General features: G+C 37.6%; 1 protein-coding gene across 3 annotated transcripts in view; it reads right to left on the bottom strand.

The window, feature by feature from the left end:
* The window catches only part of WASHC4 (WASH complex subunit 4), a 55,303-nt gene extending 35,647 nt beyond the window's left edge, over positions 1-19,656 (bottom strand). For 2 of the 3 annotated variants that reach the window (XM_037160181.2, XM_037160182.2), the window contains exons 1-13: positions 19,529-19,656; positions 16,236-16,375; positions 15,089-15,142; positions 14,930-14,995; positions 14,129-14,174; positions 13,610-13,677; positions 10,693-10,775; positions 8,444-8,486; positions 7,879-7,982; positions 7,211-7,331; positions 5,866-5,989; positions 5,629-5,756; positions 4,405-4,565 (exon numbers count right to left, since the gene is read on the bottom strand). In XM_037160181.2, coding sequence (XP_037016076.2) covers positions 4,405-4,565; positions 5,629-5,756; positions 5,866-5,989; positions 7,211-7,331; positions 7,879-7,982; positions 8,444-8,486; positions 10,693-10,775; positions 13,610-13,677; positions 14,129-14,174; positions 14,930-14,995; positions 15,089-15,142; positions 16,236-16,375; positions 19,529-19,589 — 1,199 coding nt within the window. In that variant the 5' untranslated portion in view covers positions 19,590-19,656. Of the gene's footprint in view, positions 1-4,404; positions 4,566-5,628; positions 5,757-5,865; positions 5,990-7,210; positions 7,332-7,878; positions 7,983-8,443; positions 8,487-10,692; positions 10,776-13,049; positions 13,118-13,609; positions 13,678-14,128; positions 14,175-14,929; positions 14,996-15,088; positions 15,143-16,235; positions 16,376-19,528 lie in introns of those variants that run through there. The other variant, XM_053661490.1, reaches the window with a different exon arrangement.
* Between the last annotated feature and the right edge of the window lie 3,320 nt (positions 19,657-22,976).

A 22,976-nucleotide genomic window follows, 5' to 3' on the forward strand; every position in this document is an offset into this window, starting at 1 on the left:
TAAAACAGAACATATGTCTGGCACATTCCAGTAATACCAAAAAACTGAGTGGAGTCCAGACAGCAGGGGTAAAAGAAAGGAAAAGGAGATCAGGGAGGTATACGGATGGGGGACTGGGAGAGAGGAAGAGTGGAGAGCGATGGGGGACTCGGAGAGGGGACTTCCGTGGAAACTTCCCAGAGGACGTGAGCGGAGTGACCTGATCCAACACTGAAGAGGATCAGCACACTTTGGCTGATATGCTGAAGTAAACTATAAGGAGAATAATGGTGAAAGGAAACCACTTAGGATGCTGCTGTGACAATGCAGAAGAAAGGGGACAACAGCTCGAGCCACAGTGGGAAAGTGGAAGTGGTGAGAATTTGAAAAGCCAGTGTTTACTGAATGCTAACCATATGCCAGCCACTGTTCTATGCACTTTACACAAATCAGCTAGTTCAATCCTCACATTAACTTTATGAGGTAGGTATTATGATCTCCATTTCAGAGTAGACAAAACTGATGCACAGAAGTTACGTGCTGAATTTCATATAACTAATAAGCAACTCAGCAAGCCAAGATTAAACCCCCAATCTAGGAAGCTTTCCCACCCTGGAAAGACTTAACATAATTACATTCATGTTGAATTCAAACATGAAAGCATTCTGCATCTCAAATCACTCAAGACAGGAACTTTTAGCCCACATGCTGTTTAAAACTATACTTTTTTAAAAACTCAGGTGAGCAAAAAATGGACAATTCTCCTTTGCGGGATCTGACTTTACCAACTCTTTTTTAAAAACTATCTACAATTATGAGCAGGTAGAGAAATGACCCATCACTGCTGACGAGAAACAGCTAAAGGACAGTAAGTACATCGAGGCAAGAGATTGAAGAGACTCACTTAATTAAGAGTAAAATCCCACAGAGGTTGTTTAGCCAGCCATACTGCCAAGCAATCTGGTCATCTCAAGAACTCAGTCTAAAGAAGGATTACACCAAAATTTATAATAAATGTGTTTTAAGGAGCTGAAACCCTACCATCTACTGTGAGAAAAATGGTTTCTGCTGAGCCAGAATTCCATCAGACAAAAGACACCAATATTGTACTTTTTTTGGCTTCACCTCCAATGGTGCTCAAGTGTATTATGTGACTTGTGGATAATGCGATTTAAAAGTTTGGGACAAAGAGAAAGAGCACTAGGGCAATGCCTCCACTTTTGAGGACACTGTGATCAGGACCCAGCAGGGATACCACACACAGGAGAGGACAGACTGTGAGTGAGGACTAAAGGAAGAGGCCTAGACTGTGGGGCCTTCCCTAACAGCAACCATGTCGACAGCATTATAAAGAAGGCTAACACACAATCAAGAGTATTCACTCAGTATTGGTCCACAGCATGCAGGATAAGGCAGACTCTGTCTGTCACTCCGACCATCACTCCTATACAGACACCAGATGATCTTGTCTCCTATAAATATACACAAATAAAACTGCTTCAAGTTTTAAAAAGCAAGTTAACTGACAAAAAGAGTAAAAAAATGGCCAATGTCAGACAGTCAGCTTCATTATAAAACACAAACAGGAAAAAAATAAATCTCCTGTCCCAACATAAACCACTAAACGGTGTCAACACCTGTAAGTCAATTCAGGGTTTCAAACAAAGGTTCACACCTCTGTCCTCTAACAGCAGTTTCCCAGCATCAAAATCATTGTGAATGAAAAGCAAAATGCAGCAACCTACAAAGCCGGAACCCCAGTAAGAGACGGCCAGTGCACCTGGCCAGCCGGGGTCTAGTGTACAGTGTGGGGCAGGGGACCTGTCCCCGCCACTCCTTCCTCACTTACACAATGGACTCTGAACTGGGGCAGCCCTGAGTCCACCCTCAACTTTTTCTAAAATGTCAGACATGCTGATGACAACATCCCCCCGTCCCGGGTTTCACTACAGTGGAATTTCTATGGCAGAAGTGCAAGGACACTGAAAATCTGTGCAGTTCCACAGCACTGCGTATCTTCAGAACCAAAATTTAGAAACATAAAATTTTACCGTGTGGGATCTCTGAAAGTCGACTTATTCAACCTTCTCCCCAACAAGACTCACTTCGCACAGCACGCTGGACTGACGATCATCTACATCCTGCCCACGCAGCACACAGTACCTACTGCTCAGAGCAGCCCACACAAGGCTGCCGGAGGCTCGAGAGTAGAACTGGCATGGGTTTGCACACCCTCTGGGTACCGAGCTGTGTAACCTGGCAAGACCCATTTCTCTAAGCCTCATTTTTCTATCACAAATGGGACAAAAATAGTGCTGTTGAGAAACAGTTTACAGGTTATGCTCTAGACTTAGACTGCCATGCTCCGCCATCTACTCATTGGTTAAATTTGGTAAGTTTAATCTTTCTGTACTTCAGTTTTCTCATCTATAAAACGGCAGTAACAACCGTATCTACCTCATCATTTTCTGATGACTAAACAAGATAATATACATGAAATTCCTGGAATAGTTGCTGGCTTATCAAAAGTATTGAATAGATATTATTGATAGTGTTTACTTCCCACATATGAAGACTGTTACAGGTTTTATACCAGGCATTGTGTTTAAAGCCTTTATTAGCATAATGCCCACTAAATAGTTAAGAGCTCGATCATGTTCAAAACTATCTGTCATTTTCATCTTTTAGTTCTGGCCTAACATTTTAAAGCTAAAGAGATCAAATCTGTTCCCTCCATAACCTGAATGCCCCTCAGATACGTAAAGACACCTGCCACATGTTCCCCAGATTTCTCTTTTAAAGGCCAAACTATACAGAGACTCTTCAATGAGCCTTTAAGGCACATGGTTCTCGGGTCTTCACACATCCTGTTCAGCTTCACCTAGGGATGCTACAGTTTGTGATCTGCTTATTGTACAATACAACATGGTACCATGGAACACCAACTCCTATCTGACCAATAAGAATTCAATGAAACTACCAATTCCTGTGGTCCAGATATTGTAACTACTACTTTGCATAAGCTGGATATAGTTGTTAATGTAATCTAAGTATGTACTGGCATTTTTAGCAACTGGGTCATACTGTTAAAGAATATTAAGCCTCTGATGATTAAAACATCCAGATCTTTTTTAAATTACTGCTATTAACCATGATCCCAGTCTCCACATCTTACTGAATTCATCTTGTCAACCTAAATCCAAACTTATGCCTTTATCTCCTCTCAACTCCCTAAAGTATTAGGGAGCTCTGAAATCCCTACTGTAAGCAGTCCTGCCTGAACTGAGTTGTCATCTTCCACTGACTTTAATCACAGACTTTGGGAGAATAATGCTTTAGGTAGGGGTGTCCAACATTTTGGCATCTCTGGGTCACACTGGAAGAAGAGTTATCTTGGGCAACACATTAAACAAACAAACACTAACAAAAACTGATGAACAAAAAAAGCATTTTAAGTAAACTCACGATTTTGTGTTGGGCCGCGTTCACAGCCATCCCAGGCCACATGCGACCCGCAAACCACAGGTTGCACACCCCTGCTTAGGGGAGATCCTGCATTTGACAAGATTCTTCCCCCACTGTGTAGCAGTGGCCCCATTTCCCCTCAATAGTCAAGATCAACAGAAGGTGGGCAAACATGCCTACTATCCTTCAGTATGTCACAGAGAAAAACTGTGTCAGTACAGGGCCAAGGGCCACGTCCTGTGTCACTTAGAACCTTCATCAGGTCCACACGTGATTTTAGCACTGCACTCAAGTAAAGATGTGCAGCAACTTAACTGTCGATGCTAGGTGATGAGAACACTGGAGCTCTTTATAACATTTTCTCTATTTTCTGTACATTTGCAAATTTACCACGTAAGAGTTAAAAAATCAGAGGTCAATATCAGAAGAAACTAAAAGCATTCTTTTAAGGAAAATTAAGGTACAGGTGGTAATTATTTTTCCCTTTAAACCTTTAGTTTTTAACTTTTTAAATATGTATCTACATTAGTTTCCTAAAAAAGAAGAGAAGTACATAAAATTAAAGTCAACTCCTCCAAAAATCAACATTGAACCATGGACACAAAATGTTTTAATGACATCCACTGTAGACTTCACTTTTAACAAAAACTACTTAATGCATCTGATAAAAAGTATATATGTGTGTGTGCACATACACATACATGTGAATATACATGTATATATATATGTACGTAAATACACACACACACATATCTCCAAAAAGTGTTAAATTTGCCTAAATCTTAAATGGAGTATAAGCTTAAAACCAAAATGAAAACTCCCAGAAAATAAATTTCCTAGAGAATGCCCAACCTTTTCCCTGATTAGAAGTAAGTATGTTTGATTTTATAATTCAAATGTGTAAGCTTTGAAAATATAAAATATCCAAATATTTTCATTACAGGTACTTCTTAAACCTACTTGGTAAGTGATTGAGCTTTCTGCTGTAGGAAAGTATCTCTGTGTATTTTAATGGCTTGAAGACTTTTTCTATCTAGAAGTTTGGCAGCTGCTGGTATTTTCTGGATCAAAAAATTATCAGGAAACCAAATAATATTAGCAGTTAGAGTGATGGCTGGTACCTGAAACAGTAACCATAGGAAGAAACAAATCATTAAATGAAGGCTAAACAGTAAGTTGTTTAACAGTTCTACAGTACATAATTGAAGACAATTTATTTCAAGGAAACTAATCACAAAAAAATACTTATTTATATACTAGGAGACAAATTATCTTACTGTGGCACAGTTAAGGCATTCCTACGTCGGGTATAGAGTATGGCAATAACTTCATCCTGCCTAAGTATTAAATAATACAACACATGCACACACTCTCAGGGATTTTAAGATGAATAAATATACACAAAAGAATCAAATGGAAATCCTTATGACCTTCACTTTTACTTTGTATTAGCATTCAGAAAAAATTTAAAAACAAATACCAAAGATGGCTGGGTTCTCATGGTCACATATCACTTGATTCTTCAGACAAACTAAATTTTCAACTTTTTAAAATCCTTATACAAGGACATTTTTTTTCATTGCTTTTAGAGAGAAAGAAAGAAAGAGTGAGGGAACCATCAATGTGTGAGAGAAACATTGACTGGTTGCCTCCTGTACTTGCCCAGACCTACAACCACACACACCTGGACCAGGAATAAGACCAACAAACCCCGGCGTGTGCCCTGGCCAGGACCTGCACCCACAGCCCTTCGGTGATTGGACGATGCTCCTACCAACTGAGCCCCGTTGGCCAGGACGAAATTTACAATTTTTAAATAGGTGCCACATCATGGAAATAGGAAAAATGTAAAAAAATTTCTTAAATTTTTTTCTATTTCAATAATAAGTGGCAACAGGAGGAAGGGAAGACAGAAAAGTAGTACTAGAAAGTTAATGTGTAGAAACAAAATCTGGAAAACCACCACTAATACATATTTATATTATGTAGAATTATAAGGTATTTTCATGTACTATATTACTTATTTCTAGAATGCTAGAGGCTTTTTTAATGACTAAATTTTTGTAATTATTACAAAAATTATTTTTTGTAAGCAGAAATAGAATACATTTTAACATATTCACTTTTATCCAAAATCTTTGTCATCTACTCAAATTGAAAAAAGTAAAAATTACAAGTTCTTACCTTCTTACAAATGTCCAATAAGGACTTATAAAACTTTTTATCAATAGTTCGAAAAATTTGAAAGTGTAGTACAAAGAGACCACAAATCCCAACATACTTGTCTCTCTGGTCAATTTCAGAAGGCTCTCCTTAAAAAATGATAACATGAGAGAAAAACAAAACACATATATTTAAAATTCTACTTTCAAGAAAATGCAAACTTTATAAACAAAAGCCAAAGAATGCACTATACATTACCAAGTCTGGCTTCTACATTTGCAAAAATTGAGCGAATACTATGTGCAAATTCTTCTGCAAAAGTGCTATTTTTTGACACAGATATACCTCCATTAAGAGAATCAAACTGCTGCTCTATACAGGCCTAGAAAGGAAACATTTAAAGCGAAATTTAACTCTCAATAACAATCTATTAAACAAATTTAAATATAGTGTGTGATGAACAGCTACATTCATCATTTTAATTTTACTAGCACTGAAGTTCACGTTTTTACCTTGATCTACTATTTAAATCCTTTTGAATGGAAACTTTACATGTACTTTTATATTTGAGTACCAGTTATGTAAAATAAAACTAAATCAAAAATCTGTAATTCAATATGAAGAGATATACTCGGTGATGTATAAAAGACCTTTCTGTTACTTTGTACTCCTAAAAGTAGAGTTTATTTTTTCTGTTTATAATTACTTTCCTACCACTTTATTACAGCATGTGCAGAAAAGTCTCCTGGAAAAACAATTAATGACAAAAAAAATTACCTTCTAAATCTAATGGATTAGAGTTAAATTGTTTTAAACAAGAGTTTGGATGAATCTGTTAAAACTGTGGTCATGTAAAATATAAACTAAAGGTAACCTTGAAGCAGATGTTACATGGACTGTAACGCAACTTCTGGTAGATACTACCCACAGCACTGCTGTTCAACAGAATCACAGAATCATGAACAGAATTTTCTGTGATGATGGAAATGTTCTACTTCTGCATTATCTGATGTGATGGCGGACCACAAACAGTATCTGGCTATTTTTCCTCCAAGCCTTACTGAGATGCTATTGACAAAACACATGTAAGTTTAAGGTGTACAGTGTGATAACTAGATTACATGTGGCTATTAAGCACTTGAAATGCTGTCAGCGTGGCAGAGGAAGTACACTTTTTATTTTAATTAATTTAAATTTAAATAGCCACATGTGATTAGAAGCTATCTGGACTGTGCAGATCCAAATCATATTCTCCGAGCCTTGGAAGAATTAAACAGACTTTTAAAAGGTAGTTTCAGAAACCTAAATCTAGAGGTTAACAACAAACACAGTGCTTAACACAACGACTTAGACCTTATTCCTTGAAGAGCTTTACTTTTTTATACTAAAGAAAAAAAAATCCTCACCCCCAAATACAACTAGTACACTAATTTTGTTTGCTATTAGATGCTGAAATAGTTACATATTAGTAGACTAACAATACTTTAAGACAAAGCACTTTTAAAGAAAAACATATTCAACAGTATGCTAGTATGCTACAGAAGTGTCCTACTATAATTCTGAACATAAGCCCATTCATTATACACTGATACAGCTCTCGTACCTGAAATATCATTCCATCAAGTAACTGCCCTTCTAGCTTCAGCAAGAACTTTTCAAATGGCTTTAGTTTTTCTTCCTGAATTCCAAATTTTGAAGGATTGTGATGGACAGATTTCAGTAACCTTGTGGAAGATTATAAGACCACAAATTTTTTTAATTAAAAATTTTCCCAGAAATCAAAATTTCCTATTTGTATTTCTTGTTAGGCTCTACACATTGAAAAATCTGAACAAAAATGAAAAACCTAATACATTTAATTTTTCTAATCATTCCTTTTTACATCATCTTAAATTCAAATACTTGATGTTCTCTAGTTATCAGACATTTTGTAAACTTCTAGATTGTATAAAATAAAATGTGTTGACTTAAAAAAAAGTCTTGGACTATACAATGAAATAAAATTAAACTCAGGAAAAACCAGTGTCCTTTGAATAGAATCCAAGGAAAAAATAAATCAGAGCCCTAAGGTAGTCCAGAATGAGGATGCTTTACACAAGCGTATCATACTCTTAAACAAACCCACCTGAAATTAAAGAGCGGTTGTATCTACATAGAAACATCCGAAATGAGAGTCTTCTAAATACATACTTCCAAGTCTTTTAAAGGACTTGAAGTATTTATATTTGTTTACTTTTTACCAAAACAAAGAGAATATTTCAACTGGCTCACCTTTTATACATAGTCCAGTGGTCTTTTAATGTGATATGATTATCAATAATCTCATCCAGGGTTAGCAAAACTGTCAGCAGCTCTCCCAAGTGCTCATACATAGTCTGTCAAAAAACCTTTAATGATTACCATTTCATCACTAGTTAGAAGTTAAGCTTCATGTGAATTTTTAAAGTGAAACACATTTTAGCTAATTACTGAATTAGTTAAAAAGTAGGTAAATCAGTTTATTAAGCCACAAATGAAACTACTAATCCTCAGATGGAATTAGCTTCAATAGAGAAACACTTTGCCCAATACTTCGTCCTTAACTGTGATACTACAGATTTGTTTCTCTCTCCAAAGAGACCACCCGGAGAATCTGCACTGGGCCACTACTGGGAGAAACTAAGTTACACTGCCGGTGGGCCAGTGATGTCGCATCAGCTTCACAAATGAAAGAGAACAGATTCAAAACACAATCCTTTAAAACTCTTGCTATAATTGTTGCACTCCCCAATCATACAAACTCCAAAGTAAAATCAAGTAAAAATTAGTTTTATAGACCAAGTTAAATTACTTTTACCTGAAAATGAACTCCAGTTGTCTCAATAATTTTGGGTGCACCTCTATAATAAAAAAAATACCCAAGTTAAAAAAATGTATCCTTTTTTTGTCAGAGTTCACTTTTATTTTAAGGAGAACGCATAGCAGCAGGAGCTCTTGGGGTTTTAATATGAATTTATCTTTATCTCAGCTTTAGTCTATAAAATTTAAGAGATCCCAGGAATTATTCCCATGTTCCACTTTCCCAAGAAGGGAACTAACTCACACATACAGAGTCGGGACCACCCCTGCCTCTACCCAACTCAGTGGCTAGGGATATGACAATATGCGGTCCACGTACAGCCTTAGCCATTTAATACTAAAGGATCTAGCTTGGGAGGAAGGGCGAGGAATAACAAACTGATATTCATTTCCTCCTAAACTATTAGGATTTCCCAATTCCCAACTAGAATCTTTGTTATCCTACCCAAACTACTTCTGAGTTGTCATCCCTACGGAAAAACAGTGCATACCAGCTAGGATTACACCAAAATCAAAAGCCCCCAAATAATTTAATTTTACCTCCTAGAGATTCAATTTATTCAAAAGTAATTTAAAAATAGTACTTATATATCAAAGCACATATATTCTACAAGATAGAATATTTTAAAATTAAACACACAATCCAATAAATTTCATCTTCCTGAGACAAGGGTGTGGTGGTAGGGATTTACACACTCGGGACTGAATCGCACACCAGGCACCGCCGAGGCTGGGGGAGCTGTGCTCTTTCCCTTGTGCCACGAGGGAGTTTCCGTGAAAGGACAGAACATAAATACCTGACTGAGGGGTAAACATGAGAATGAGGAACAGTGAGCACTGGCTTTCAGTTTATAAAGGAGAGTAAGGATGTAGCGTGGTATGTGAGAACAAAAATGAATGGATTAGTGAAAACAGTACCTATGGAATCCTGACAAAGCAATTCCTCTGGGCCTCAGTCATCTCTTCCCATAACTGAGAATCCCTAGTCATATACCTCAACAAAGTTATTGTCCAGTTTCATTAAATACAGCCACGCACCTCTTAACCGCAGGGATACGGTCTAAGAAATGCGTCCTTAGGGGACTTCATCATTGTGTAAACATCACACAGTACACTTACACAAACCTAGATGGTACAGCCTACAATACACCTAGGCTGTAAGTTACAGCTTATTTCTCAACAAGGGAGGAAAAATAAATTTCCCTCTACCCCCTGGGCTCTTGGCTGAGACATCCCTATAGTAAGAGAGATTTTATTTTAGTACAGGGTGAGAGACACTCTTAAAATTGAAGATTTCCCTTACAAATGTAAATGTCTTTTTACAAAGAGTAACTTCTACTTGGTTTTCAGAGCTTCTCCCCTTGTCTGCTGTTTTTTAAATAATCTTTATGCCTAACAGACATATTTTAGTGTAGCAAATTCTGTTCTCCTACAGCTCCCAGGCTACAAACCTAGGACGTTACTATCCTGAATACTGTAGGCAACTGTAACACAGTGGTAAATATGTGTGTAATGCATTGTGCTACAACACAACTACAGCTATGTCACTAGGTGATAGGAATTTTTCAGCTCCATTATAATCTTATGGGACCACCATCATACATGTGGTCCATAAGTAACTGAAATGTCGTCATTCATCACATGACTATAGTAAGAGGGGAAATTTTCAAGTAAGGCTATTAATCATCCAAGATAAGTATTTTGTGATAGTAAGAATAGTAAGAACTCTAAAAATTTGATCCTTTTTCTTGAATTCAGGGCAGTAGTCCCCAAACCTGAAAGATTATTAGAATTACTCACAAAAAATTTTATGTCGATTCCCTAACCCCACTCCTAAAGATTCTGCAGTTTAAGAAAAATCTCATGTGATTCTAATGAGCCAGGGAACCTTCAATATAAAGGGAGGAAAGGAGTAAGAACAGAAAACATGGTATGTTAGGCTTTTTCTATGTAATCAAATTTCTTTATGATTATTGTCTACATTCTCATTCAGACAGATAATGGGTTCCTTCACCATGGTAGAAACTGTGACTCATTAACCTATCAATTCTTCATTAAACACATAAAATTTAAATAGAGTTTCAAATGCAGTTTGAAATAGCATGAGTGTTTAAAGAATGCTGAATAAGTGAATGAAAGAATGAATAAGTGAACAAACAAAAAACTATTTCAGGTAATTAGCTAGTTTTTGAAAAACATTTCCTGTATTTCTACTATAAAGGCAAAAATATTTCTAAAATCCATTACTTGTTACTGATATAGAGGGCAGCCAACTGATGGACTACATTCATCACCACTTCATAGCACCTCGTAACAAAACAAGACAGTTCCTGAAATGACAAGTTGGGTATATGTTACAAAGTTGCTTTTTAAATGTCACCATTTCTGACTGAATTTTAGGGTAATTAAGTTTAAACAAAAACAAAACAGTTTTCCAGTAAGAACTCCAGTTAACCTGCAGCCAACTTCAAGCATCCCTCAAGGAATCAATTCTTAACTCATCTCCAGCATCCCAAGGTCATTTCTACCTCTGCCCCCACGTTTCATTCATTCTTCTAATTTAAGTCTTATGTTTTACCGTGTAACTCCTGAATGCCAAAGACTGTCTCATTCCTTCTCTGAATACCCACTGCCTAGCACAGCAGCGAACCCTCAACTGCTTCTCAATAAATTTGTCCTATCAGACGAAGAAACGAACGAACATTTGAATGAATGAAGCAGCACAAAAGCTGCCAGTTTTAGAAAGTATGACAATGAAGGGAAAGGGCTCTCCGTAAATCACTCTCACATAACTTTACATGTTCACCTTTGACCTTATTTATAAATAGAACTGGCATAAGGCAAGTGAAATATTATCTTAGGAATATGTTTGAGATTAAATAACTAACTTGCATACACCATGTCCCACCACCTCCTTTTAAACCTAAAGAAACAGTTTATATCCTAACATACTGAAAACCTGATGAAACCTGTGCTGTTCTAAACTGTGCACTACAGAGGCAGGAACTTCTGCTGGTTTTGTGCGTGGCTATATCCCCAGCACCAAGAATGATGTGCAACATGTCTGTGTTCATAAAACACTTGTTGAATGTTTAAAAATGAAATTTTATGCAGCTCTCAGTGAAATACAAAAACAGGGTAACATTTTAAAAATGAAAATAATGCATTTCAATTTTACTTAAATAGCTCGTTTCAGATTTCTTATTAAATTTCTAAAAGTTTAATAAAAGCAGAGAAAAGAACAGAAAAACGGAAGACAAGCAGCACAAAGGAGGCAGAAACAACTCCAGATATATAACAGACTAACACAGAAACAGAACAAAGTAGCAAATTAAGAGACAAAGATTTTCAGACTGCATAAAAAATCAAAATCCAGGTAATGTGCAGTTTTAAAGAAACAAAGCACAGTGACACTGGAAGCTCAAAAGAATGAAGAGAGATAAATCAAGAAAATGTTCACTCAAACAGAGCTGGGGCAGTGACATTGATATCAGACAAAACAAACAAACTATTAGCAACACTACAGCTAATTACTATACATAATATATATTTATATAATTATATATTACATACATATCATCATAGCCTAAGAGGGTCACCATATAATGATAAAAGATCCAATTTATTAGAAATTACTAACAGTTCTAAACCTGTATGCACCAAATAAAATATCTTCAAAATTAAAAATGTAAAATTTAGTAAAACTAGGGGGAGAAACTGACACAATGCTGGGACCCTACAAATTACGTTACTTAAGACTCCTGCCCAGCAGGCTTCCTGTCAGGTTCTGCCAACAAGTGGCACTGAAAGGAGACTAGAGGGCAGGAAAAACATCCTCTTTCTTCCGGTTTTTATCAAGGCAATCCGGGCAGACGGCTCCAGCCCCCGCTCCTTCCACCACCACGGAGCCGAGCCAACCTTGCGCTGCCGTCTCAGAGGTACCAGCAGCAGCCAGGCAGCCCTGCTCCCTGGGAGGTGTAAGCGCTAATTCCAGGCGCCTGCTCCTCCCAGCCCCCACATCCTGGCCCCCCAACCGCTTCCCCTTCCCCCCCAGGTGGAGAGGAGGTATCTGCTTCCTCTGGATCACCTCATCTGTTCTCTTTTCACCCAGTGCTCTACCTTGTATGTAACCAACTACCTGTATTAAAACCTCCTCTTTTGAAGCATCTTGTGTGAATGGTTTTCTGCACTGGACCCTGACTGACCCATACCATAATAGAGGGTAATTTAAACAAAATGCTCTCAAATTAGGTCAAGTAGACCAATAAAAAGTACCAACGAATGATACAAAAGATCTCGACGATATATGAGCATGCTTGATTCAATGAAACAATCCCATTTTGTACCCAACAATCAGAAGGCAGGTAGAATCATGGGTATTTTTACCTCATCTCCAGTTTCTGCTTTTGTCATATTGTATAAGCAATGCTTTTATAATGGAGAGGTGAGAAAGCAAAGTTATTTCATTGTTTTGAAAAAATTAAACCATAAGATCTAGAATAACTAAAACTTGGCAGTGAGCCCCGACCGGTGTGGCTCAGTCGGTTGGGCATCATCCCACAAAGTGAAAGGTCACCGGTTTGGTTCCTGGTCATAGCACATGCCTGGGTTGCGGGCCTGGTCCCTGGTCAAAGTATGTGGTAGAGGCAACCAATCGATGTTTCTCTCCCTCTCTTTCTTCTTCCCTTCCCCTCTCTAAGAATAAATAAACAAAATCTTTTAAAAATAAATAAAACAGAACTTTGTAGTGATGAAAAGCGTATCTAAGTTGAAACATGTGGTTAGAAGCATCAAGTGTATGTGCTTTCAATACCTCATCACTGCTCATATAACAGCTTAATCGCCCCTATTAACAACTTTTTCCTGAAATAAATTATCCTTTCCTACATAGTATAAAGTTTAAATTATTTTAGAAGATACAGTGGTAAATTGTCCATAAATGAAACTATACAAAGAAACTTATTTTGATCTTTACTTCCCTAAAAACACTATGAAAATCCTTTGGGAATTACGATCTTCCTAATTATATAATCCAATGCCAACCACGTGTCTTACCCTCACAGTACAAATTTTTAGCATTTGAAGGTTTCAGAAGTTTCTAATTATCTGTAATTCGCTAAAACTTTTCAAAGAAAAACCTCAATAAAAAGTAAAAATCAATTACCTGTAAGAATGAAATAAATCTCCCCATTTGTATTTGGCAATCACCCTCCACCATGCTAGAATCTGTGGCTTTAAAGGCAAAATGAAGAATTTTATTTCAATTAGTTTTACATAAACTAGATCAATACCAAAAAATAAAAATGGTATTTATTCATTAGTACATCTTCTAATCTGCATAGTATTAACAGAATTTTTACACTGAAATAAAAAAGAAAATCTTTCATTACCCAATTGAAAGTAACCATCTGTTTTCCTATTTAATAAATTCAAGGAAAATTCTCATCTAGCTACAATGCTTTATAATTTATAAAAATATCACAAATAAGCTTTAGAGAAATTGCTGCTGCTTCATCACTCAGGTTTTTTTCCACCTGTCTACCAAACAAACCAAACAACAAAAAATCTGAATGCTTTTCTCACACTAATACGTACGGTAATCCTAGAATTGTCTGTTAACTTTTTGTTCATTTCAATATCAAAAAGACATCCCAACATTATAGTGTGAAATTTTAAAACTTACCTCCTTCTCCATAAAACAAGAGACCGTTATAAAATTTAGTTTCAGCCTGTTTTAAAAAAATTAAAATAACTTTACAAGGTGCTCTTTTGTTTTTAAGTTCCTAGGTTCTCTTAGTCATCCACATTCAGTAATAAGCAGAGGACATCACTTATAAAGCAATTCACTTAAATTCAGAAGCTGCTTATAATTCAGATAAACTTATCTTTAGAGTATCAAAAATTTTACTGACAGTCAGTGGCATTTCTTGATTTCTCTAATCTTCCCTTTGTCTTCTCTGAGCACTCTACTGCACACCCTCCCATAGTTCATGGGAGACAGAAAGCAAACACATAGTACCAAAAACAGAGAGGAAAAATGAGTTACCAACTTCCGTCAGAGTTTTGATTGCTCACAGGCAAGGAAGCACAAAATATATTAAAAAGCCAAAGCTTTTTTAAAATATCAGTTATATCTAGAAAGCAAGTATATACGGCAAGTAACACGGACTTTGAACGTACGCAGACCTCAACTCCAACTGTTATACCAGTAAACTGCTGGGCAAGTGACGCCTCTTTAAACCTCACTGTCCTCACCCACTCCTCACACAACTCCCTGGGCTGCTGTAAGTGTTATCAACTTACAGTTGGTCAGTATGGGGTTGGGTACAGAGTATCCTGTCGTTACTATTACTATTTAAATAAATAATTCACTTAGCATCCAATAAATATTCATGTACAATGTACACATACAAGCACACAGTTCCTTTTAAATCATGTTTTTAAAATCTTAAGAATACAAATAATAAAAAATACAAATAATTACCTCATATTTTAATTTCTTAATTTCACAACAAAGTGCAGCATAAACTGTGATGACTTTGTTTAAGACCTAGTTTCACGAGTAAAAACATAAAAGAAAAATAAATTATAGTAGGCAATTAAAGCATTTTAAAAACAGATTTTTAGGTTTAGGAATCTGTACCTTGTTTTCAGTCTTTATGAGTTCCAAAAGCGAAGACTGTTCATAAGGCAAAAGCTATATAAACAAGAAAAAGAATATTTCTTTTTAATTTGAAGAGAACCACTGAAATCTTAAACACACAAATGGAGACTTGTTCTATATTTAAACTTGTGTTAGACCCAATACTCAGCACTAGCACCATACCAAATAGGGAATGACTACTACTGGGTATGGGATTGCTTTTTGGGTTGGTAAAAAGGTTCTAAAATTGGCTCTGGTGCTGGTTACACTGTTCTGTGAATACACTACAAACCAAGGCATTGAATGATGTGTGAACTGTATCTCAAGAAAGCCTGTTATTTTAAGACAGTACATGACTTAGTACATAATAGATGCTCAATAAATGTTAAGTGGTAATAGGCTATAGTTTTGAAGATAAAACAAGACAGAACTACCTCGAAATGAAACAGAGGAGTGACCTATTTTATACATTATAAAATTACTACTGCCCTGGCCGGTGTGGCTCAGATGGGTGTCATCCCACAAACCAAAAGGTCTTGGGTTTGATTCCTGGTCAGAGCACGTGCCTGGGTTGTGGGTCTCATCCCCAGCCGGGGGCACGTGAGGAAGGCAACCTGTCCATGTTTCTCTCTCACATCAATGATTCTATCCCTCTCTTTCTCCCTCCCTTCCCCCTCTAGAATTTAAAAAAAAAAACATATGTTTAATTACTACCACATTTAGATTCCCTAAATATCATAAAGGAGCTTTTAAAAATGACAAAAATATCCTGTATCTTGATTGGGATATGAGTTACATGGGTATACGTGTTTGGCAAAACTCACTGAAAAGTACATTTTAAATACATGTACATAAAATAACCTCACCTGAATATTCTATTCCAACCCTCGTCATTTTCTTGATGGGGAAAAAAAAGGCTAGCTCAGAGTTGGAATCTGTCACTCTTGACATTTAAAAGGCTTTGAGTTTGTGTCATTCTTTAAAAACACAAAAACACCTGTATGACTTAGAGAAAAGGAAATTAATAATTTTTCTCCATGTTTCTTTTAATTCTCTAGATACCAAATAATATGTTTCATTTTTAATAATTATGTTTTCAAGATATAGTGTGTCCTAAAAATGTATGCGTAAGTTAAAAAAATCAAACCTTTAATGCTATAGGATCAAGATTGAAATCCCAAACGTCTCCAATGGAATCATCCAGCGCATCCTCAATTCTTCTCAACTGAGACGTATACTCCTCAAGAAATTTCCCGTAATTCTTAAGCTGAACTTCAGCATGAATTTCTAACGGTAAATGTTAAAACAGTACGTGAGAAGTACAAAAATGACAGGACATTTATTTCAAATAATCTCAAAAGTCACAGCAACATAGATACTAAGCATTGTTAAAGGTATCATTCTGGAACAGCTTAACTTCTTACAAATAAATTTTCAAAGTTTAACAATAATTCAGCTTTCAAAATTTCCCAGATAATTTTAAAAACAGATGCTGCCATATACAGAGATATATATCATCTTGAAACTAACTAAAGTATTATGAAAAAGTCACTATCCCATTGACCTCATTATCTAGGGCTTTTAAACTTAAAATAATTCCTTAAACAACTCAATGTTCTAATTCTGTATTTTAGTTATAAACAACAGTTATGACAAAATAACCTGAATCAAGTGCAAAAATTGGTGCTGTCATACAAGCAAAATTTAAAAGCATAATTCTTAATTCTAAGCACAGTAAACTTTAAAAATACACCAATATATTGGTTTTGAAATGCATTTAGACCTGTTTCATCATAATGAATATTATTCACGTAACGGCCCAAATTTATCAAGATATTTTGTTTTATTCTACTAGCATAATAGAGTTGGAAAGGTCAGTAAAGAACACTAAGTTCAGAATACTGGGCTTATATTTACAGAACTTACATACTAACAGATTCTAAAGAGTCACTGGAATAACTGAACAATAAAGGTATATACATCAATATTAATGAAAGTAAGTGTTCTACCCTATACATAAGAATTTATTGCTTATTACAACGGCAGCAAATTTCCCCTGGCCAGGTAGCTCTGTTGGTTACAGCACCGTTCCAATACACCTAGGTCGCAGGTTCAATGCTCATCAGGGCACAGATAAGAATCAACCAATGAATGTATAATAAATAAAACAACACAAATCTCTCTCCCTGTCCCTCAAATCAATAAATAAAAATGTTTTTTAAAAGGCAGCAAATTCAACCCCAACTCAGTTTTTTATTAATGTAAATAATCTCATCCAACTTCTATCTTACTAATAAAGGTTTCTTCCCTCAAATTAGCAATGCAAAGCAAACTCGAAGTATCTTCTGATTCATAAAGACCTAGCTCCCCATTCTCCCTTATTTTATAACTAATGCACTGAATCAGGTGGACCAACTTAGTTCACTAAGGTTCCCATCTCATTATAGCATTAACCTAGGCAATTTTGAAAAACAATTAGTCTAGATATGATCCACAGCCCAAAAATTAATGAAAGTCAGGCAGAGAGATAAAGAGTCTTTTCCCCACAGCTTAAATTAAAAACTGTGTAAATTTCTCAAAATCCCAAATACACATCTAATTCTCAGTTACGTGGGAAATTACCACAGCTGTATTTAACCAGAAAATGAGTTCTTAATGACAAAACTACAAAAACATGCCAATAAATTATTCACTGAGCTTGGGAATTCACAAAGTAGCAGGCAAAAGAAAACCTGTAACATGGTTAAAGCTCCTTGTTGGTAATATAAGGAATAGCTATAATACTACTAAAAGTTAGAAAGACGTGAAAGAATTACATGGTAATTCTTCAAGCGTGAAATTCCAAAAACCTATTTACACGGTCATCTCTTCCAACAGACTGCATACTTTGTTGTATCTTTGTATCCCTAATACCTAGCACAGGGCCTGGTACACAGAAAGTGTCTTGAGTAAATCTGATCATTTGACTCTGAGGTGAACTGTTTCCAAATCCAATAACATATTTTTACTCCACTTTTTTGAAGATGAAGGTAAAGATTCCACCTTAGACGTTACAGTTCATTACTTAAGGGAAGTGGGCAGAGGTAGAAGAGGTTGTAGGGGGACAAACGGTGATGGGAGAAGACTTGGGGTTGTGACCACAACACAATATATATATACAAATGATGTGTTATAGAATTGTATACCTGAAACCCATATAACTTTAGTAACCAATGTCACCCCAATAAATTCAAAAGCAAAAGGGGTAGAAAAAAATTCATTACTTATTCCAAAAGGGGAAATAGAGAAACTTTGTAACAGTAAATACAGAATCCTCTTGCCCCAAAGTTAAAAGATTTTATCATCGCCAAGATTGCTTTCTTTAATGCTGCATGAAAGCTAATATCTTGTGGAACGTTTGGTGAAAAACTACAAACCATCCTGAGTTAAACTCAGGCTTTTTTGAGAGACTAATAAAATTTAATTCAATTTAAGTACACATGAATCTTTCATTAAAATTAAGCAAAATTCACACGTAATTTTTTTTAATTACATTCACCTTTTGGAAAAACTGCATTAAAAAGCAAACTCACAAGCACTATGTCCCAATACCTCTTATATTATTTATTCAGATTAATATCACCAAAGATAAGAAACAGATTGCCAACGTGTAGTAATCTCAAGTAGAGTCTCACTAAAATAATTAGTTTGGCTTCTAAATTTTGCTGCGTGGAACTGAATTTATTAGCTTTTGGGAGGGTTAGACTTCTAAGTTAAATCAGACAATTCGATTTTCTGAAGCAAACTTTGAAGCAGATTTGCTGTAATTTGTGAAACCTTTCCAGTTGCAATGGAAACAGCATGACATCCCTTTTATCTAATGTAAATACAAGGCATAGTAGGAGATAAATTAGCATTCACGTGTTTATTTTTACCAGGGAAAGAGTTGTAGTTCGCTCTAGTCTATGGTTACAAGTGTGTACAAGAAAAAACACTCGAACTTCCAAAAAAAGTTGCTTTGGGGAGGAAATCAAGAAAAACAGGAAACCGAAACAGGAACCCGGACCTCAGCCTCTTCTCAAAGCGAACGCTCCGAGGACCTGGCGAAAGCCCCGGAGACCCAGGGCCAGCCTCCGCTCCCCGGGCTGCAGGGCCTCCCCGGACCCGCCCCGCCCGCGTCCCCGGACTGCAGAAGGTGGACGCCGCTCCCCCACGGCCACGCGGGCTCCCCGGGACAGTCACCGCCCCCAAACCCAAGCCCAGACCCTCCTCTTCTGGGAACCCTAACCCCGAACACGACGCTAGAGAGCGCTTCCCTCTCACATCCCAAAAGGCAGAACCTGCCCCAAATCGGAGGGCTGCGCAGCAACCACGACGCAGAGCCCGCTCGCAGGAGCGCCGCCAGGGCTGAGGCCCACGCGAGAGCGACCCCACGCAGCCCTTGTCCTGCAGCTCTCTTACTCTGCGAGCCGTCGTCAACACGGTCAAACTCCCAGTCCGGGGACAGTGTCTCCACCGCCATCACCTTGGCGCCTCGCAGTCACAGCACCAAGCAACCTGGATGACTGACAACAGCGGCCTCGCCCCAGCGGCTGTCAAAGCACGTGACTTCCGGCTCTAGCCCCGCCCCCGCGGGCAAGGGTCAGCAGAGTTTAAAACCACTGCGGGCCGGGGCCGTGGGGGCCGCTGGGAAAGCGAGTCCTCTGCAGTGGCCAGGGAAGGGTGCCTTGGCGGCGGCAGTCATCTGGGTGTCGTCCTGTTTTTATTTGGGCACTTCTCGTCTCATGCCACACCTGTACCTTCAATTTCGCCTCGCAGTCTCCAGGCCATATTTAATACCTGTGGAGTTGCTCTCGGAAAGGCAAAATTGACGGGATTGGGGCTTCACGGGAAGGCGTGGTCCTGGAGGAAGTCACTCTCCTGGCGTTTCTTCCAAGATATGAGTATTCCCAACCCCCTCCCTGTCGCCCCCATCAGGGTGCTTGTTGCTTTCCTCCTGCACATCCTGTGCAAATTACTCTTGAGAAGAAACTGCTGTGCGAGAGGAAGAGCGTTGCGGGATTTTACTACTCTGCCTACTTTGCATTCGCCGCTCTCCACTCCCTCCTCTCAAAAAGGTTGGGGGTGGTGGGGAGAGAAAATACTTGTACCTGCTACCTGGCTTTTCCGTGGAGAAGAATCTGCGTTACCCAGTAACTCTACTAGCTATGTAACAATGTTCATTACTCCCTGGTTTTTAATAGATAGTAATGGGGAAAGATAGAAATGCCCATCAATAGGGAATATTTACAGAAGTTTAATGATCCGTACTATGAAATACTAGATAGCAGTTTAAAAAAATAGATTTATAGAGGCATGAAAATAATTGTTAATATCTACACCCAGTGTTTATTCAGGGCCTTCTCTGGTTGCTAAAAACTTTCAAAGACTTCTGTTGTCTGGTAAAGGAAATTATTAAGATACAGCCATACCTCGATATTCTTCAGCTTCAGAACTCATGAACCCCTGTTTTCGTGGCATTTGATGAGAAAAAATGTTTCAGCGCTCAGTGCTTACTCGGTACTCATGGGTTTCTGCACTCGTCACGAGGTCTGGAACGAATTAACCACAAGTACTAAGGTACCACTGTATTTTAACTGAGGAATCTATAGAGTACAGTTGGCAGATCTACAACTTGCTTTTGTAAATAAAGGTTTATCGGAACACAGTCATGCCCATTTATTTGCATATCGTCTGTGGCTGCTTCACAATACAATGGCAGAATGGAGTAGTTGCACCTGTGACCCAATGACCCACAAGCCTAAAATATTTACTATCTGGTACTCTACAAAAAAGTTTGCCAACCCTTCTTTCAACTTCAAAAGAGCAAAATAAACCAAAAGAAAAAGTCTTCATAAGTAATGGTCTACAAAGTGGGTTAAAATAACAATATAAAAAGTTGCAGCTACCTTAGAAAAATTTTACACTGATTATTAATATATCAAAGTAATTGACAAAGATACCTCGATATCCTTGTAAAGAGGCAATGGAGATGGCCTAATGTAGTCACGCAGACCCATTTGTAGTTAATAACTAGGAAAAGTACACAAAATATAATGAAAATAACTTTTCAAAGATCTGAAAAAGAATAAAAGCACACAGAAACCACAGGAAAACTTACTCAGCAATGGTAATAATTATGGGTTTGCGGCTTTTTTCCTGACAGTGTCCCTTACCCCTTCAAATCCAGGAGTAAAACACTGCAGTCTTGCTGGCTGGAGGTGGTAGCAAACTATGTTCAGGGCTGTTAAAAGAGAAAATGGAAATTTGTGGGGAAGAACCCTGACGCAAGGGACCCACCAAAGGGATGAGATCTAAAATCCGAGGATAAACTCTGCCCAAATTCCTGGCTGACCACTAAACTACACGCAGAAGGCCTGCTGAAAACAGCAGTTAGGAGTCTTTGAAATACAACTGCACTAGCTGAGAGCTGTTTGCTGCCTCTTTGACACATATTTTCCCTAACAGATGTGCACCTCAGGTAGCAAAAGCTGAAGCCCTGTGGGTTTACTTAGCAGAGAACAGAGTCTGGGCTAGCAGAGAAGCTTGACATTTAGAAGGAAAAACTGATAATCAAGAAAACCACTGCAAAGGGGCTGAACCCCCAAATATGAGTAAAAGCACCAAGTCTTCCAAACTTTTGGCGTCTCTGGACACAGTGGAAGAAGAGTTGTCTTGGGTCACAGGTTAAATATATTGCGACACACAATCACAAAAAAATCTCAATGTTTTAAGTAAATTTACGATTTTGTGTTGGGCCACATTCAGAACCGTTCTGGGCTACATGAGGCCTGTGGGCCACAGGTTGGACACCTGTGGAAGCAGAAATATAAGCTACTTCACTCTACAAGGTTTAAGTCCAAGCAAATTTACTTCTCTCTCAATCAAAACCCAAATAATTTTTCTTAAGAACACAGAATTCAGAGTGTCACTGAATTAGGATTTTTTTTTTGACAATGAGTGATAAAGTTTAACCCAAATCCGATAGAATAAAAGAAGAAATACATAAAATTATAATTATAGTTGGAAATTTTAACACTCCTCTCTCAGTATTTAACAAGTAGATAGAACATAGACTTCAATGATACTCTCAACCCACTTAATTAGTGTTTATAAGACATTTTACCCCAAAACGGTAAAATAGACACTTTTTTAAAGTATACAAGGAATACTCAGCAAGACAGACCATTTGCTAGACCGTACAACAAGTCTCAGTGAATTGAAATGTTATATCCTCAGACCACAATGGAATTATATTAGAAATCAATAACAGAAGAATCTCAAAATTGCTGGGATTCCCTAAAAATTAACATGAATTTAAGAGCATGATGCTGAAGGAAGAAAATCTGTCTAAAGAGTTACACACAGAGCCCTGGCTGGTGTAGCTCAGTGGATTGAGCGCGGGCCTGCTAACCAGACAGTTGCGGTTCGATTCCCAGTCAGGGCACATGCCTGGGTTGCAGGCCAGTTCCCTGCAGGCCAGTTCCCAGCAGGGGATGCACAAAAAGGCAACCATACATTGATGTTTCTCTCCATCTCTCCTTCCCTTCCCCTCTAAAGATAAATAAATAAAATATTTTTTAAAAAAAAAGAGTTACACACAGTGTGATTCCATTTATTTAAAATTCTTGAAGAGAGAAAACTGCAGAGATGGAGAACATTTCAGAGGTTATCAGGGTTCAGGGGTGATTGGTAGACACAACCACAAAGGGATAGGGCAATGCATTTGGGAGGGGGGAGTGGAGAGTGGAACTGCCCTGTGTCCCGACTGTGGTGTTGCTCATACAAATCTGTACGTTTGTTAAAAGTCAGAACTATATACCAAAATTTTTAATACATCAAGTGCCGGCATTGGCCTTCACATGCAATC

The sequence above is a fragment of the Artibeus jamaicensis genome, unplaced genomic scaffold, assembly GCF_021234435.1.
Source record: "Artibeus jamaicensis isolate MK-2021 breed Jamaican fruit bat unplaced genomic scaffold, CSHL_Jam_final contig_233, whole genome shotgun sequence".
NCBI lineage: Eukaryota > Metazoa > Chordata > Mammalia > Chiroptera > Phyllostomidae > Artibeus > Artibeus jamaicensis.